Source organism: Pseudocercospora fijiensis (assembly GCF_000340215.1).
Source record: "Pseudocercospora fijiensis CIRAD86 unplaced genomic scaffold MYCFIscaffold_10, whole genome shotgun sequence".
Classification (NCBI taxonomy): Eukaryota; Fungi; Ascomycota; class Dothideomycetes; order Mycosphaerellales; family Mycosphaerellaceae; genus Pseudocercospora; species Pseudocercospora fijiensis.
In genome coordinates, this window is record NW_006921541.1 from 1,993,198 (window position 1) to 2,010,689 (window position 17,492).

At 51.4% G+C, this 17,492-nt stretch overlaps 7 protein-coding genes across 7 annotated transcripts; 2 read left to right on the forward strand and 5 right to left on the reverse strand.

Annotated features, from left to right (window-relative positions):
- Positions 1 to 1,403: 1,403 nt before the first annotated feature.
- Positions 1,404 to 6,432, forward strand: Atr4 (ABC transporter PDR type; the record flags this gene model as incomplete). Its single annotated transcript, XM_007933704.1, has 2 exons — positions 1,404 to 4,382; positions 4,435 to 6,432. 2 exons carry the CDS (start codon positions 1,404 to 1,406, stop codon positions 6,430 to 6,432), a joined length of 4,977 nt encoding a protein of 1,658 aa, XP_007931895.1.
- A 678-nt stretch (positions 6,433 to 7,110) lies between these two features.
- MYCFIDRAFT_179363 (uncharacterized protein) lies at positions 7,111 to 8,032 on the forward strand (the record flags this gene model as incomplete). The annotated part of the gene is made up of 8 exons (XM_007933455.1): positions 7,111 to 7,122; positions 7,154 to 7,177; positions 7,210 to 7,227; positions 7,270 to 7,371; positions 7,406 to 7,457; positions 7,487 to 7,622; positions 7,651 to 7,908; positions 7,975 to 8,032. 8 exons carry the CDS (start codon positions 7,111 to 7,113, stop codon positions 8,030 to 8,032), a joined length of 660 nt encoding a protein of 219 aa, XP_007931646.1.
- Positions 8,033 to 8,041: 9 nt separating this feature from the next.
- On the reverse strand, positions 8,042 to 8,746 carry MYCFIDRAFT_200286 (uncharacterized protein; the record flags this gene model as incomplete). The annotated part of the gene is made up of 1 exon (XM_007933456.1): positions 8,042 to 8,746. The coding sequence occupies one exon, from the start codon at positions 8,744 to 8,746 to the stop codon at positions 8,042 to 8,044; it is 705 nt and encodes a 234-aa protein (XP_007931647.1).
- Positions 8,747 to 9,743: 997 nt separating this feature from the next.
- MYCFIDRAFT_212585 (uncharacterized protein) lies at positions 9,744 to 10,499 on the reverse strand. Its single transcript, XM_007933457.1, has one exon. The coding sequence runs from the start codon at positions 10,028 to 10,030 to the stop codon at positions 9,764 to 9,766; it is 267 nt and encodes an 88-aa protein (XP_007931648.1). The 5' UTR covers positions 10,031 to 10,499; the 3' UTR covers positions 9,744 to 9,763.
- Positions 10,357 to 12,540, reverse strand: MYCFIDRAFT_106686 (uncharacterized protein; the record flags this gene model as incomplete). The annotated part of the gene is made up of 2 exons (XM_007933458.1): positions 10,357 to 11,022; positions 11,071 to 12,540. Coding segments are annotated over 2 exons (2,136 nt in total), but the record flags the coding sequence as incomplete, so codon positions are not given.
- Positions 12,541 to 13,860: 1,320 nt separating this feature from the next.
- On the reverse strand, positions 13,861 to 15,632 carry MYCFIDRAFT_70687 (uncharacterized protein). Its single transcript, XM_007933158.1, has 6 exons — positions 15,446 to 15,632; positions 15,323 to 15,348; positions 15,158 to 15,180; positions 14,923 to 15,053; positions 14,512 to 14,762; positions 13,861 to 14,458 (listed from the first exon to the last, which is right to left on the reverse strand). Exons 1-6 carry the CDS (start codon positions 15,519 to 15,521, stop codon positions 14,291 to 14,293), a joined length of 675 nt encoding a protein of 224 aa, XP_007931349.1. The 5' UTR covers positions 15,522 to 15,632; the 3' UTR covers positions 13,861 to 14,290.
- A 1,172-nt stretch (positions 15,633 to 16,804) lies between these two features.
- Positions 16,805 to 17,420, reverse strand: MYCFIDRAFT_33400 (uncharacterized protein; the record flags this gene model as incomplete). The annotated part of the gene is made up of 2 exons (XM_007933032.1): positions 16,805 to 17,231; positions 17,281 to 17,420. The coding sequence occupies 2 exons, from the start codon at positions 17,418 to 17,420 to the stop codon at positions 16,805 to 16,807; spliced, it is 567 nt and encodes a 188-aa protein (XP_007931223.1).
- Between the last annotated feature and the right edge of the window lie 72 nt (positions 17,421 to 17,492).

Genomic DNA, 17,492 nt, shown 5'->3' on the forward strand with positions numbered 1-17,492 from the left:
ATATACCTTCCGTAGACTCGAGAATAGGAAGGGGTATAGGTACCTATCCTTATATAGGTATAGAATATAGTATCCGATTAGTATTAGCTTCCCTCGCATTATAATTACATACCTAGATTTACTAGTAAAACAGATTATACTCTCGTTAATAGATACATTAGTACTAGGTACGACTACCTCGCGGAATTTGCTACGTAAAATGTTAGTAAGAGGTAGGATCTACGTCTAGCTAGGTAGGCCTCTTCTACTTAACGAGAGCGCGTTACTCCGGCACTATAAAGTAGCCTTAATCTGTTTAAACCGCTATTTACTTATATAACCGATAATAGGACATAATAGCTAGTATCTATCGTCGCGCTAATAATCGGACTTGTCGGCTATTTAGATTACGGATATATAAATAATAATACCTACGAAGATCCGCATTATTAGCTTGTCTACTAGCTTCTATAGATAGCCGGAAACGACGATCTTATTACCCTTCTTAAAGTCCGGCTTACTAATAGTATACTCGTTAGTATAGTTAACGAGTCGGTCTATAACCTTATTAGTCTAGAAGAGTAAGAAGAAGCGATACTAGACGTTGTCTAGTAACGATAGGTTACTACTTAGGTCTATAGGTAAATTGACCTGCCGCCGGTAAGGGGTACTAGTTAGTAGCTCGTAGCGACCTTCTATTATCTCTCCGTCCTTCGAATAATATAGTCTGCCTATCCTACTATCTACCTCTATATCTTCGATCTCTTTATCTCCTTCTACGACTTCCGTAGGCCTACTCTCTACGCCGCCTAGTATAGGCTCTCCTACCTTCTTAAATACTAGCTCCCTTCCTTTAGTTAGCTAATTAGTATTTAACTTATCCTTGTCTATTAATCTAGCGAATATATCTAGCTAATTGTTATTACTATCGTTGTTACAACCCTCTTCTATAAAGGCCTAGAAGCTCGCTATATTGTTATATGCTTCTTAGTAGGATTGAGTTTAGAAATACGAAGGCAATTAAGTCGTATATATAGGCCGATAGCGGCAACAAGGGCTAAGCGCTTAAAGAGGCTTAACGCACCTATAAACGAGGCCAATTGAGGCCTGTTCATTCACCTGCAGTCTACCTTCCGAAAGCTAACTATGTGGACACTATAGGGGTTGATCCCTGTTTAACCGACGAACGCCGCTCAGCAACGAGTTATTACAGGGGATACATCATGCCTGGCTGTGATCGGCCTTAACCTGTCCGACTTGCTCGACTGGCATCTTTCGTGATCGGAACGCGGGTCCTCCTGGCCTCATCACTGCAGCATCCTTACTCCTGTCACGAAGCACGGTCTGCGTACATACGATTACGGACGTGACAGGCCTTCTGGCCGCACGCTCGAATAATAATCATTATTGTATACTAAGCAACCATGTCGTCAACGGACAAGGACGGTGACGACCATGCTCCCAATATAACAACGCCAGCCTCCGCTCCGACTGTGCCAAATTATTACCATCCACCTACGCTGCAAGGCATCTTCGACACTTCCACAGAGCACCAAGGCGAGGCTTGCGAAGACAGAATGGAGTCCGCCGACGCCACTGTCAGTCACAGCCAGAGCCAAGGAGAGTCGGGCACCACAAGCACAACTTTGACCAACTCTCCATCGAATCATCAGCCAACTACCAATGTCAGCCAAATTTCACCCAATAATAATGAGCATCACTACGTCACAGAAGACGGGCGAGAAGTCGCAGAAGACCCAATGGACGTCGGGGCGTACGAGAAGCATCGAAAATATAGCGACCCATCGATATCAAGCGATGAACGCTTCGAACCCATTAATGCAAACGACGAAGGTGTGTTGCGAAGGCTAGCGAGCTCCATGCGCTCCCAATCATACTACGCCGATCGACGATCAAGTTTGCCCGCCACCGAACCACAGATTGGCGCGCTGGAGCGGAAAGGCACGCTCGAAGGTCTCGAGTTGACCGACGAAGTCTTTGATCCACAGTCGCCTAAATTCGACCTTTACAAGTGGGTTCGCATGACTCTGCGTCTTTTCGACGAAGAGGGCATCAAATTCAAGCGAGCTGGAATCACCTTCAAGAACGTCAACGTGAGTGGCACAGGAGCAGCGCTCAATCTTCAAAAGAATGTCGGCAGCATGTTCATGACGCCGCTACGACTGGGCGAGATGTTGAATCTGAAGAAGACGCCACGACACATCCTCCACGACTTCAATGGCATCATGAAGAGCGGCGAGCTACTGATCGTGCTAGGACGTCCAGGTTCGGGTTGCAGTACTTTCCTGAAAACAATTACTGGGCAGATGCATGGCCTGAAACTCGACGAGCGCTCGACAATTCACTACAATGGCATTCCTCAACACCAGATGATCAAAGAATTCAAGGGAGAAGTCATCTACAACCAGGAAGTGGACAAGCACTTTCCCCATCTGACTGTTGGCGAGACCCTCGAACATGCTGCAGCTCTCAGAACGCCACAGCACCGTCCACTCGATGTTAAGCGCCACGAGTTTGTCAAGCACGTAACACAGGTCGTCATGGCCATTTACGGATTATCCCACACTTACAACACGAAAGTCGGAAACGATTTCGTGCGGGGTGTATCGGGAGGAGAGCGGAAGCGGGTTTCCATCGCGGAAATGGCACTCGCCGGCTCTGCTTTGGCTGCATGGGACAACTCCACTCGTGGTCTCGATTCAGCAACCGCATTGTCATTTGTGAAGTCACTCAGATTGACCGCCAATCTCGAAGGATCAGCTCATGCCATTGCTATTTACCAAGCGAGTCAAGACATCTACGATCTCTTCGACAAGGCAGTTGTTCTCTATGAGGGCCGTCAGATCTTCTTCGGCAAGGCCGGCAAGGCCAAGGAGTACTTTGAGCGCATGGGCTGGTTCTGTCCACAGCGACAGACCACCGGCGACTTCCTTACCTCGATCACGAACCCTGCCGAAAGACAGACGAAGGAGGGCTACGAACAGAACGTTCCACGAACACCCGAGGAGTTTGAGAAGTACTGGAAGGATAGCCCCGAGTACGCCGAGCTTCAGAAGGAGATGGCGGAGTACGAGCAGCAATACCCAGTTGGGAGCGGCAGCGAGTTGCAAGCTTTCCGCGATTACAAGCGCGATACACAGGCCAAGCACACCCGACCGAAGTCGCCATACGTCGTCAGTGTTCCGATGCAGATCAAGCTCAATATGAAGCGCGCGTGGCAACGAATCTGGAACGACAAGGCATCGACTTTTACTCCCATCATCTCGAACATCATCATGGCCCTCATCATCGGTTCCGTATTCTACCAGACTCCAGATGCGACAGGCGGATTTACCGCCAAAGGCGCAACCCTGTTCTTCGCCATCTTGCTCAATGCTCTTGCTGCTATCTCTGAGATCAATAGCTTGTACGACCAACGACCGATCGTGGAGAAACATAAGTCTTACGCCTTCTATCATCCGTCTACCGAAGCAATTGCTGGAATTGTTCTCGACGTACCGCTCAAGTTTGCAATGGCAGTCGCCTTCAACATCACGCTATACTTCTTGACTGGTCTCCGTGTAGAAGCTGGAAATTTCTTCTTGTTCTTCCTGATCAATTTCACGGCCATGTTCGTTATGACTGCCATCTTCAGAACGATGGCCGCCATTACCAAGACCATTTCCCAAGCCATGGCCCTCTCTGGTGTTCTTGTTCTCGCAATCGTCATCTACACCGGTTTCGTGATACCCGTCAAGTACATGAAAGATTGGTTTGGCTGGATCCGGTGGCTCAATCCCATCTTTTACGCTTTCGAGATACTGATCGCGAACGAGTTTCACGGAAGACGGTTCGACTGTTCCGAGTTTGTGCCAGCTTACACCGATCTCACTGGACCTACCTTCATCTGCAACACACGTGGCGCCGTTGCTGGAGAGCTGACTGTTAGCGGAGATGCCTTCATTTCTGCTAGCTACGGCTACACATACGATCATGTCTGGCGTAACTTCGGAATCTTGCTAGCCTTCCTTTTCGCCTTCATGGCTATCTACTTCGTCGCAGTCGAGCTCAACTCTGAGACCACATCTACTGCTGAGGTCCTGGTATTCAGGCGCGGCAATGTGCCCAAATATATGACGGACATGGCCAAAGGCAAGGCAGACGATGAAGAGAGTGGTGCTCCGGAGGCTGTCGCAGAGACGGAGAAGAAGGACGACGAGCGAGCAGACGTCAATGTCATTCCTGCTCAAACCGACATCTTCACCTGGCGCAATGTCAGCTACGACATCGAAATCAAGGGCGAACCACGAAGACTGCTTGATGAGGTATCTGGATTTGTAAAGCCTGGTACCTTGACTGCGTTGATGGGAACGTCCGGGGCAGGAAAGACAACCCTTCTCGATGTAAGTCGCTCATGGTATGCGGACTCGAAGCATGACTCTAACATTGGTGTAGGTATTGGCACAGCGTACCACTATGGGTGTCGTCACGGGTTCTATGTTCGTCAACGGCGCTCCACTCGATTCCAGCTTCCAGCGCAAGACCGGCTATGTTCAACAGCAAGATTTACATTTGGAAACTGCTACCGTGCGCGAATCATTGAGGTTTTCCGCGATGCTTCGACAGCCGAAGAGCGTCAGCAAAGCCGAGAAATACGCGTATGTCGAGGATGTCATTAAGATGCTCAACATGGAAGACTTTGCGGAAGCAGTCGTCGGTGTGCCTGGCGAGGGTCTTAATGTCGAACAACGCAAGCTCCTCACGATCGGCGTTGAGCTTGCGGCAAAGCCCAAGTTGCTCCTCTTCCTGGACGAACCTACTTCTGGCTTGGACTCACAAAGTTCTTGGTCTATCTGTGCTTTCCTTCGTAAGCTGGCAGACAACGGACAGGCTGTTCTTTGCACGATCCATCAACCTTCTGCGATCCTGTTCCAAGAATTTGACCGACTATTGTTCCTCCGCAAGGGTGGAAAGACGGTCTACTTCGGCAACATTGGAGAGAACTCGCATACCCTCTTGGACTACTTTGAGCGTAACGGAGCTCGCCAATGTGGCGCCGAGGAGAACCCAGCCGAATACATGCTTGAGGTTGTAGGGGATCAGTCCACAGACTGGTACCAGATCTGGAAAGACAGCCCCGAAGCCGACTCTATCCAGAAGGAAATCGAACAGCTCCACCATGACAAGAAGGACGCACAGGAGAAAGATGAAGACGCGCACGCCCACGACGAGTTCGCAATGCCCTTCACGGCCCAGGTTGCGGAGGTCACCTACCGTGTCTTCCAGCAGTACTGGAGAATGCCATCATACATCCTTGCCAAGATGGTCTTGTCTGGTGCCTCTGGCCTCTTTATCGGGTTCTCCTTTTACCAGGCGAATACCACGTTGCAAGGAATGCAGAACATTGTTTACGCACTCTTCATGGTCACCACGGTCTTCTCTACGATCGTGCAGCAAATCATGCCGCTGTTCGTCACCCAACGATCACTCTACGAGGTCCGTGAGCGTCCAAGCAAAGCCTATAGCTGGGTTGCCTTCCTCATCGCTCAGATTGTTGTGGAGATCCCGTATCAGATCATTGCCGGTCTTATCGTTTACGCCTCCTTCTACTACCCAGTCGTTGGCGCCGGCCAGAGCGCTGAGCGCCAAGGTCTTGTCCTTCTGCTATGCGTGGTCTTCTTGATCTATGCATCGACCTTCGCACACATGTGTATTGCAGCTCTACCAGATGCTCAGACCGCCGGTGCCGTCGAGACCTTCCTCTTCGCCATGTCACTCATCTTCAACGGTGTCATGCAGGCTCCTCAGGCTCTCCCTGGTTTCTGGATCTTCATGTATCGTGTCTCTCCTATGACCTACTGGGTTTCAGGCATGGCATCGACTATGCTGCACGACCGGCAAGTGGCTTGCTCACAGGATGAGATCAACCAATTTCAGCCTCCTTCTGGCCAGACGTGCGGCGCGTACATGGCACCATATCTGCAGCAGGCACCTGGATACCTCCTCAATCCCGATGCTTCTAGCGATTGCCAGTACTGCTCAATTAGCGTGGCAGATACTTTCCTCGCTGGTCCAAAGATATATTGGTCTGATCGCTGGAGGAACTTCGGTCTCATGTGGGCCTACGTCGCCTTCAACATTGGTGCCGTTGTCGTCCTGTATTACTTCTTCCGCGTGAGGACTGGCAGTGTGTTTGGCTTCTTGAAGAAGAGCAAGAAGGGAAAGAAGAGCACTCCAATACAACCGAGCGAGACTGCTGAAGCCGAGCACAACAACATGGAGGTTCAGCAGAACGAAAATTTCGAGCACGAACAACAGCCAAGACGCAAGAGCCTTGTGCGTGCGCCAACTTGGACTGGCGTCGCTTCGACCGCACAGAACTACGCGCACGATTACATGACCTACAACCTGGGCAGAGTCCACACGAATAGGAGGAATGCCCAGATCATTTAGATGAAATTTTTGGTTTATTGACAGCGTTCAAGCGTTGAGCGAGATGGCATGATATGGATACATATATACTACAGCATTAATACTAATGGTCTTTACTGGTTCAGGTGACTGTCTCCCCCGTTTCGCTCCCATCATCACACGGACGCTAAGCGTTTGAAGTTCTGCGATGTATATAAATACAACTCGAGCCTGACGCCAACTCTTCCACATCAACCACACGGATTCAAAAGGCGAACTCAGACATCCTCACCAGCTCTCGAACAAGAAGACACCACGTCAAAGTCCAATCCCGGAAGCACCTCCCACCACCACCACCATCGAAGACCGACAATTCCTCCTGACGACATCATCTTCACTCTCCCGCCCACCAACTTCCTTCAAATCTCCACCCTCGCCGTCGTACACACAAGAACCCAAAAAACTTTCCCCCTCAATCACGCCCTCCTTTTCCTCCCGCCACAACGCCTGTTTCTACCACTTCCCACTTCCCACCTCCTCAATCGCAAAAATTTTTTATAATGTCAAAACTCCTTTTCTCTCGGAACTGGAACCTACTACGATTTCGCCCTTTTCCCTTCCGGATCTTTGATTTTTGGAGCAAGTAGGTTGATGATGATGTTAGTTTGTTTGTTAGAGGTTTTTTTTTTGGAAAAAAAAAAAATTCATGATGATGAATGAATGAATGACGAGGTGAGAGGGGGAGGAAGGAAGAATGTCGAAGAGGAAATTTTTTTTGGTTGGAAGAGTCGTATTAAGAAGGTTTGAAGGATTTTTGAGGGTGTGAGTGGGGGTAAGGTGATTGAGAGAGGTGTTTAGGGGAGGGGAATTGGAGGGTAGAGGGATGGGGTTGTTTTGGGTAGGAGGAGTTTGATTGGGATGGGGGAAACTGAAATGAGTGAGTATTGGAATGGCGATGGACTGAGCGAGCGTTTAGGTTCTGTAAGAAGCGCACCGGGTTGATTGCTTTGCCAAGGATCTCGTTTTTTTTTCTGCAACCTTCCGGGAATTTCGGGTTCACTTTCGCCGTGGAGAAGTTCTTGTCATGTCATGTGAGGGACTTGGGCAATGGATTTGCTGCTTGCTCAACTTCCAACGGCTTTCAGAGCCTTGACTCGACCTGACCTACAACGCATCCCTCAAACTTCTTCCCCGGAGAACCCCATGCTCCTCGACGCTGCGGCTCTCTCATCGTAGCAGGGACGATGTCATGTTGCGAAGAACGAAAGCGAAACGTGAATATCAAGTACAGGCGTGCGTGAAAAATTTGAGGACGGACGGGAGGTATCACCATCACTATACTTTTGAAAGGGTTGAGAATAACCCATGTTTGAAGCAAGCGGAGTGGTTCTTGGTGGTGGGTATGATCAGAAAATTAGGTAGAAGGGTGTTGAGTATACATAGGTATGAGAATAGTTTAGGCGTTGAGAAGTATGGGAGTGCGAGTGGTGCAATGGGACGGGAAGGAGTTGACGAGGAGTGCCAAATTTGGGATAAGGATAAGGGGGTTTAAAGTGTAGGTATGATTGTTGGATGTAAGGGAAGACTTACTCAGAAAAGCAGTTGGAAGCAAGCAAGCAAGAAAGCAGGCGTCACTTGGTGAGAAAATCCTCTACTTCCCAGGACTCAATATCACAGGCGGACTCTCCGCATTCTCCTTCTGCAACACATCCGCATCGCACGGCGCCTCTTTGCGATCAAAACGTCCATAATCCCTCTCAACCCTCACCAAATGCGTCATCTCCTCCGCCCCCTTCTGCACATTCCCATAAGCCTGACTGGCGCGACACTTGACCGCAGCCTTCTTGGTCGCAAAACTAATCAACCAAACCACCGTCTGATCATTCGCATAAGGAGTAATATCAAACGCCTCATCAAAAATCCCACTGGCAGCGACCAACAACGCAGTCTCAATATGACTCCTCAAACCCGGTTGCTCTCGGACGGAAATATGTTCTTCGTACACGATTAAATAGCGTCCGCGTTTGGATGTGGTGGTTGTGGGGTCATCGGCCGTGTAGTATTCCGAAGGTTCTACGACGGCGCCGGAACGCACACGATAGTCTTCGAAGACTCCTTGGCGGGATTTGTGTTGGATTCGGAGATGGTCTGGGTGGGTTCTCCAGTTTCGAGCGGCTTCTGGGGATGTGAATTTCGCTAGGACGAGATGTTGCTTTTCGTTGGAAGGGGATGTGTACCCGTTTTCTGAGATGAAGCCGGAGTGGTCTTGGAGGGGAGGGCGCAGTTTTGTGTAGTATGCTCCCGCTATTACGTTTCTTGAGGCTGGGATTGTTTCTTCGAAGACGGTTATGAACATTTTGGGGCGGTTGGAGGGTGTGGGGTTGAGGTGAGGTCGGGTTGATTATCAGATGTGTTGAAGATTGTGGCAAGCCTATTTGTTCTTGCGTCGCCTCAAGTTGGCCTCTCTGGCATGGAGACCCTGTCTATGCGCATCGTTTCTTGACAAATCGGTAAGCCTAAGCGTGGGCGCGGCTGTAGACGATGATCCCCATAAGAAAGTGATGTTAAGTAGGCCTCCCTGCATGTGAGGCTGGAGAGGCTTAAGTCAGCAGTGTTCAGGCAGTACGGAGTAAGTCATCTGGGATGTATCTTACCAACAGTCCTTGCCGACCAGGATGTGCATTGGATCTCAATCAAATCTGTTCGATTCCTCACCAAAGATCTGACCTAGACCGGCAAGGACTTCTGGTACCACTTTCAACTGTCCATGCCCATCCCTTGGCGGTGTGCCATGGATGAATGTATGAGGTGCCATCCACTGGCCAGCAGCCCTGAAAATTTTAGTCTTTCTTCCCCTTGCAAGGAAGATGTCATTCTCAAGCTGGCAGTGCTGGCAGCGAGTCCGAGCGTGGCCGCGTTCTGGAAGCAACAGAGCTGGACTGGGCAGATTCATCAGCGACGGTGGGTGATGTAGAATATCCGCCAAGAAGAAGATTGAGTCGCATGAAGCAGGGTGGCTGACTTTCCGTCTGTCAGGTGTCAATCAGCCTGGAGAGGTCCGAACTGGAATCGCATGTGTAGCCTTCCTTGCGATGCGCGCGGTGTTGGCTCATCGGTAGTGGTGACACCTCCCTTCCGAGTTCTTGCATGCTCGTACGGACACTGGACAGCGATATGAACAATAAATAGTACGGAGACGCCTGTGCTGTGCTGCGAGAATGGCGTCAACATGTCCTTTTAAAGTTGCGTTTCGGCAGCGCACGATCCTAGCATCATCACGTAAACTTCAGCAGGCAGGGCGGCTGCCAACCACCCAGCAAAGCCTCCATCAACTCTGGTCATCTGAAACCTCTCCGAAGCGCAATAACGTTCCTTAGTCATCGTGAGAGTACGACGTTCTGTCTAGATTTACATCTTCTCGAGCATGCTCCCACCGATGCTTCCTCCTCCACTTCGCTTTCGACAAAGAAAATAACGAAACATGCTGTCTGGCCCTGGTATGGTGCTCGCTAGCAATAACTGATACAAAATGACAATGCATGCGCTTCATGGAGCGCGTGAGATCCATAAAAGCCATCCGGACTCCAAAAGTGCAAGGAGAATTCGGCGCTCGAAGGCGCAATGCACAAGCGGTTCGCATCGAAGACGTATCAAAAAAGTTTCACATCCAATCAGTCGCTCGTACAAAGGAAACAAGACAGCAACATTGTGTCGACGACGCTGTGTCAAATCCATCAGATGGCATCAGGAGGCCGCGACCGCCGAGTTGATGCGTTGATTGCGTGACAGCTCAAGCATAGCAGATCCAGTAGGTCGATGATCCGCGTTATCCATGTACTTTTGCGAGAGGTGTTCCTAGCTCCTCTTCACGGCGAGACCGAGAGACTCGTCTTCTCTGCTTCCTGAGCTGATGCTCATCGGGCTCGCAGACAGTTGTGTGCTTGCTTGAGGAAGAAGCGGCAATGTCTTGTCTTTGGGTGGGGTCGGAGGCGGTTGTCCTCCCCAGCTCAGCCGTTCCTCCAGGCTCCGTCTATCTGTACTACCATCAATCTTAGGGGGCGTTGGAGGAGGCACTTCGCCAATGGATTCCGATGTCATTTCGGCGTTTCCAAGAACGGCACGTGCGTTCCTCATCTCTTCTCGACTCGGTTCTCGTGTCATTCGAGAAGGTGTGCGTGATCCTGCATTGCTGTTGCTTTCGGCAGCTTCACCAATGACAGGCAATGTAGCCGACTCGGTCTGTTCACCACCTGGGCTTCTAACCGTCATGATCGACCGATCTGGTATCTCCTCTTCGTTCGATCCTTTTCGTCTGCTCTTCTCAGCCATGTGCTCAGCGGCTTGAATGACCTTCTCAGTGCCTAGTGGGTTGATCTTGTCGCGGTGGATGTTGATACCGCCAAGACGTGGGTCGTTGACAGTACCTTCGATACCTGGTGGTATTTCGACGCCAGCATCAGCTGCTAAGGCGGTGGATAGGCGTTCCTTCTCGGCGCGCTCTCGAGACATCGTGACACCAGAGATGAATTTGACGAAGCGATCGCCATATCGTTCGGGAGGAATAGGCGAGATCTGCGCCTCATGACCGCCCATGCCTTTCCAGAAGTGCTCGACTCGCTTTATCAAGTTGTACTATGACAAAGTCAGTATATACCAATTCTCTCATGTTGCAATCCTTACTCTGGTCAGGCAGTCGATTATGCCCAGGTAGTATATCTCTTCACCCGGCATGTCGTCTTCGTGAGTCGCTCTGAATCCACCATCATCTGCATAAAAGTAGAAGGTGCTTCGATGTGCCTCTTCAGGCAGCTTGTCAAGTGTCTGGCTAATCGGGACTGGTCGCTCCTTCTTGACCATGTCTCGCATTTCCCTAACACGTTTTGCATTCTCCATCTTGCTTGGTGTTCGTGCTAGCTGGTGATTATTTGACTGCTCCTCATTGCCGCCTCCGGGTTGGAAGACTCGTAAGGTCTTGTCGCGCAAGTTCTCCTCGTTGCCACGCTCGAGATCGTGGATGCCAACCAGGAGGGAGTAGTCCATGATCTTGAGCCTACGAAGCAAAGCTACGTCTTTCTGCATCTGATTGACAAAAGCCTCCTTCTTCGTAGGGCCGAATTCCAGATGCAAATTGCGCCGTAGCCAGTTGAGATCTTTCAAAGTGGCGCGGGGATTCTTCTCCAAATCCTCCTCGCGGTAGTCGCGTCCGATTGTGCTGCCCTTGAGATCGAATGTTCGATGGATGTCACGGTGCGGAGGGAACAAGTTGTTCATCACCACAAAGTGTATTTTACGCCCATAGGGTATCTTTACGCGATGCAGTCCATAGAATTGTGAAAGGAGAGTGTTGGGATTCTCGGTGACATGGTCATAGTAATCCTTCAGTATCTTCCGGAGGAATTTGTGTTCGCCATGATGGATCGTCTTTATGATGTACTTGTAATCTCGCGAGAAGTAGAAGAATGAGCCGCTTTTTCCAGGCGATCCGAGCTCCGAAAGGATGTACTTAGAAGTCAGTGACATGAGATAGTCTGCCGGGTCGATCTTGAAATTGGCGCGCAGCTTTCGGAAAACCCAAGGCGCGTAGTCCTTGAATTTGAAGTCGTACTTGGAGCTCGGTGTGAGCTCACTGCCGCTAATGTCGAAACTGTGCTTGTGTCTCGCTTCAAAATCTGCGCCCGTGAGATCTCGATCTAGCTTTGCGTTGATTCTGCTAACGCAGCAGCGGATCCCGGTAAGCATGTTGTAGGCCGTGACAAAGTTGACGTGGTTTTGGTCCACTTTCGTGCCCACAACGACTCTGTCGTCGTCCGTGTCGGCGCGCTGTTTCTTAGATGCTCGCTTATTCCTGATATGCTCCGCCCATCTTGCTGCATCTTCGTCCTGCGGTATTTCTTCAAGATGCATGTCAGAATGAATGGAGCGCGTCTGCCTTCTCACGAGCTGCAAAGAGCCTCGCCTTCGCGTGGGTGTATTTGGTGAGAGGCGTCCAGCTAAGCCATCCGTATTGGTAGGATCACCTCCATCTTTCGACGTTCTGGTTTGCGCTTTCGGCACTTCCAGAGTGTGACGATGGGTGAGACGGTCTGGTCGGGAGGGAACAGGAGTTAGGCCTCCTGCTGGGTCGAAGGCTGGTGGGGAGGATGCGCGATGGCGCTGCTGCTTTTGTGAACCATGGCCGGGAGGCTTCAGAAGACCATCGGCACAAGCCTGCGGTGAGCTTTCTACTACTGGCGGCAGTGCAGAGGCGGAAGTCATTGAGACCTGACTGTGGCTCACACTGCGAGCTGGTATAGCGTGTGCAGGCTCGCCATTGTTCATGCCCACCGGCTTACTCAGAGGACTCCGAGATGGGCCTGCAGGCTTCCCGTTAGGCAGAGCCGTGAAATAGCCCTCCTCTGCAGCACCGGGCCGTGTTGTAGCTTCTTTGACGGCTTCTCTAGACCTTCTTTCACCGCCGTCCGACAGATTGGTAGCACTCAGATTGCTTGCGCTGCGCCGGGACCTCATGCTCAGAGCCACGCTTTTCGCCGAAGGTGCGCGATCACGTCCGGCAGTGCCATTCGGCACGCCGAGAATGCCACCATCTTTCCCACCATAACCTTCCTTGGTGCTGCCGTGGGACAGAATGCCGTTAGCAGCAGGAGTGAGTGGCCATCCGGCCGGCGCAGCGTCTACCGCTGGCGTAGCTTGCTCGGAGTCTCTTCTCGGCTCGGTAGATAGCGGTCTCGTATATGTTGCCGTGGAGGTATTTGTAGTTGTTGTAGTTCCATCTCCGCCCGAGAAGGCGGCTGGCATATCTCTTGCAAGTGTACTACGCACCATGAATATGTGGCCGGCATTGAGCTCGCTGCTTTTCCTGCTCAGCGGAGATGCTGCTGGTCCTTGCGCGGCCGACTCATCCCCGTCGCGGGATCGTGAAAGATTGGTCGCCAGTTCGCTGTCGGCTGGCGCCTGCTGCTTTCGAAGTGTGTCTCCACAGTCGTGCCTGCTCTGTACCCGCTGGGTCCTTACGTTCGGCAAGAATACCAAGAATAGCTTTCGCGGAGGCTGCGTATTTGTATTCGCTCAGCCACGAGATGAGATCCGGCTGGGGAGCTCCCGAGGGAGGGGGGGGGGCCAAGGAGCACTCTACGGGATGAACAATGGTATAAGGCGGAAGACTTTGCGTGAAGGCCAGTGGCGGAGAGTTGTAGGTGAACGTGGACGGCCGGGCCTGTTTGTCAGGGCAACATTCGCTTTGCGGTGGAGCCGCTGGAGCGTCACGAGAGAGAGAGGCTTGGTACGCCACGGGCCCAGCCGGTCGACCAATCGCACTCTGCCCAGGACGCAGCGCGACTTCACCAACAGCGGCGAGTGCCGAGAAACACAACACGACTGGTTCGTCCTCTTCTTCCACACTACTATAGCCATCACACACCAAGCTCAGTCGTTCCAGCGCCATGAGGGCATCTTGCTTTCGGATAGATGTGTAGCAAATCTCAGCACATTTGCATCTACAGTACATCAATTGTTGAACTATCACACCATCAAGCTCGCGAATGAGCACTGATCATGTTAGAGGAAATTCATGCCAGACTATGTACTCTTCTGTAGCGCTGCATAGTGACATCTCTCGTCATCAAGTCCGTAACGCCGTCCAGTCAACACCGATTAATCACAATCCTGGGCCCAGTGCAGCAGAAAACACCATATGCCGCAAACCACTTTGGTATCACACACACACCCACACACACAACCATAAACCGTCGTTCAGACGCCCGTACGCCACCAACACTGACGCTACCATTCGCCGACGTGGCGACATCCAATCCAGTAGATCATCAGATAATAAGTAACGCGGGCGTCAGCGTCCACCTCTGGTGCCAGAAATTACATCATGCCGTGAGAAGAGGAAAGCAGCTTATGCCTTCTTCGGGGTCGCACTCTTCTTTGGAGTTGCCTTCTTGGCGGCGGGCTTCTTCTTTGGTGCAGTAGTCTTAGCCACGGGTTGCGGTGCCTTGGACTTGGTGACACGACCAGACTTGGTCTTGCCAAGGACGACAGGTGCCTTGTCCTCAACAGCTGGGGCCTTGTGAGATGTTAGCATTGGGTTGTTAGAGTCGAGGAATCGATGATACCTACAGCAGCAGGTGTCTTTCGTGCCTTGCCTGTGTTGGCCTTTGTCTTGGTGGCAGTCTTCTTGGCCGCCGGTGCCTTTTTGGTGGCAGTAGTCTTCTTTGCAACAGCAGGCTTCTTTGCAGCAGGTGCCTTCTTCGTAGCAGCGGATTTCTTTGCTGCCGGGGCCTTCTTAGCAGCAGCAGGCTTGTCTGACTTCTTTGCGGCTGGCTTATCGGCGGTCTTAGTGGCAGCAAGCTTCACCGGGCCGGAGGTACCTGTTGGCGACGGCAATGTCAGCAAGATGCAAACGAATCGCGGAGGGATAGAAATGTTCGAACGACGTCAATGATGCCCACGATCGAAAGATCTCAGGGACATCAAATGTCGAATCGCAGCAGATATGGATCGTTGTGGCGATCGTTTGGTTTGACGTACCCTTTGGTCTGAGGAAAGTGCCGTTATCAGAGCCCTTCTGGAGCGCCTTGTTGAATTGGACAGTGAAAGCGTTGTCGCTCACGCCAGTGAGGTTGTTGTTGGCGAGGACGTATTTCTTGATTGCCTGGCGCCTGTGTTGAAGATGCAATGTCAGCAATTGGTGGAAGCAGAGCCAAGCAATGCGCTTTCCGAAATGGGTAGCGACAGCGACGGCGAGGTGGCGGATTTCACTTACGAAGAACCGCTCCTCTCTTTCAGCTGCATCACAAGACGCGTTAGCAGAGAGTTCAAATTATGCGAGTATTCGTGGGTCGTGTGGTGTGATCAAAGGTGCAACACGTCGCAATCTGGCGTAAGCCAGCGCGAGCAACACATGTTGCGCCGGGAGTCGTCAACGTACCGAGATAACAGCCTCCTTGATCATGTCTGTTGAGAATACGCGTCAGTGACTGGCGAACACGATAGAAGCTACGCCAGGTCGCCGCGACAAACATGGCGAGCTGAAACTCGAGGGAAGGCATACCAAGGTACGAGCTGTGGGTGGCAGCAGCCTTTGGAGCGGCGGTCTTGGTGCCGGTGGATGCTTTCTTTGGAGGCATTGTGATGATCGTGATCGATTGTTGTGATAGTCGAAGAGCTGGAGAATCGATTGATGCTACGCTTGGATGAATGCAATTGACGCGTTGTTGTGGTGTGGTGCGAAGATGTCGAGGGACTGACGGAAACGCTGGCACGCGCGAAGGTGGGGAGGTGCGGTTTTATAGCAGTCAAAGCTCTTGCCAAGCATCCTAATCACAACCAAAACACACGACGCGACCAGGGGCAGAAACAGCGTTGTCCGCACTCTCTGCGGCTCTGTGATTCGACTTCGTTGAGCTGAAAAAACGACACCTCTTCGTGGCTCGTTCCCATGCTCGCGACTCTTGTGATCTTGCTCCTTCCTTTTCGCTTCGCTATTCTGTTATGGTGATGGTGAGCTGGTCGTCGCCATCCCGCTGAAGAAACATGCCCATCGTATCACGCCAACGCCTCCTCTCCTCTCTATTTCCCTCCCCTCCCTTCGTTGAGTATATCACAGTGTACTTTGGAGAGACACTGGGGCTTCGACATCATCGTTATCTTCGAGCGATCGCTGTCACAGTACCTCTCACTGCGCGCTGGCGGGACCAGTTCGTCCTTTGAAGCATGACTGTCACGAATGCAAGACGGCCCAATGACTGCCATCCCGACTATATGATCTGAATAGATCTGAAGACATCTCAAGGCCAGTGTAACCATTCTGGAGAGCCAATGGCCGCATGGCAAGTCCCAGTCGCGACCGGAAGCGCGCGGCAAAATGAGGAAGCCCGCGCTTGTATCGCGACACTCATTCTCATGCACGGAAGACTTCTCCTCGCCATCCCTCATTTCGAGCGTACGTCTGCTATCAGCCCTCACCTTCGACAGTAATGACCAAAAAGCGTCATGTGCCAAAATGACTAGGAAGGTCGGCAGGCAACAAGGTCACATGGCCAATTGCGACGAGCTGTGCCATTCCATGTCCGAGTACCAGCAAGGTGGATCTCGAAGAACAGACGCAGCACTTGTCCGTGTACGAAAGGAAGCGTCCGCGCATTTTTCACGTCTAACCTCTGTTCGCAGTCCTTCATGACTTGATGTTTCGGCGTCACCTGGCGCAAGATGTGCATGCGATGCCCGGCTGATAGCAATTCCAGGCCAGATTTCCACTCCTCTCAAGCAACCGGCCACAACGCTTCAACACTTACGATCGTGTCTCAATCATGTCTTCGGCTTCATGTGGAACGCATCGCTTGGATTCCTTCTACACGCCACCAAATTCGGTTTCTACGCAGACATCAGCCGCTCAACACCTTCGAAATGTTCAATCCACCTTTCTCCACCACAACTCTCCAGTATTCCCCCCACCACGATCCGTGCCAATCCTCAGCAGCTTGCCTTCGATCGTGTGATGCACGGAGTAATTCCTCCTCTGTAGTGTTCCCTGCCAGCTCGGCACATTCGCCACAGCCAAAGGTCCATGGAAAAGCTGCCCGTAGGTAGTGTTTGGACATGGAAGGTCACGACTGACTTGATACGGTCCTGCATATCCAATACTATGCTTGCCGACTAGTGCCCAATCTGCATCGCTATCGTTTGGCTGAAAAGGAAACGTCAAATTGGGACGCACTTCCGGTTCCGTTGCTGTTATGGTCGCCGACATCCAGCCTGAAGAGCTGTATGTGATGATGCCAACTGGATTTTCGCCGTATGGAGTACCTTTGTTCGGGATCAGTTTGCCATCTCGGAAGCTGTTCAGGTCAGCAATCGTCTCATCCGAGCGAGCACTTCTTCGCTTACTCTGTGCTATTAATGAGCGAATACGTGCCCGCAAGAGCACTGAATATTTCCTCGTCTTTGTAAGGGTTCTCGCATTCTACATCTCCACCCTTTTCTTTACCCAGCGGTTGAGGATGAGCGAAAATTGTAGGGAGCAGCATCCAGACTGCCAGGAGGTGTTTGATCATTTTAGCCATGCTCGCTACAATGCGGAGCTACACGGGATTATGTCT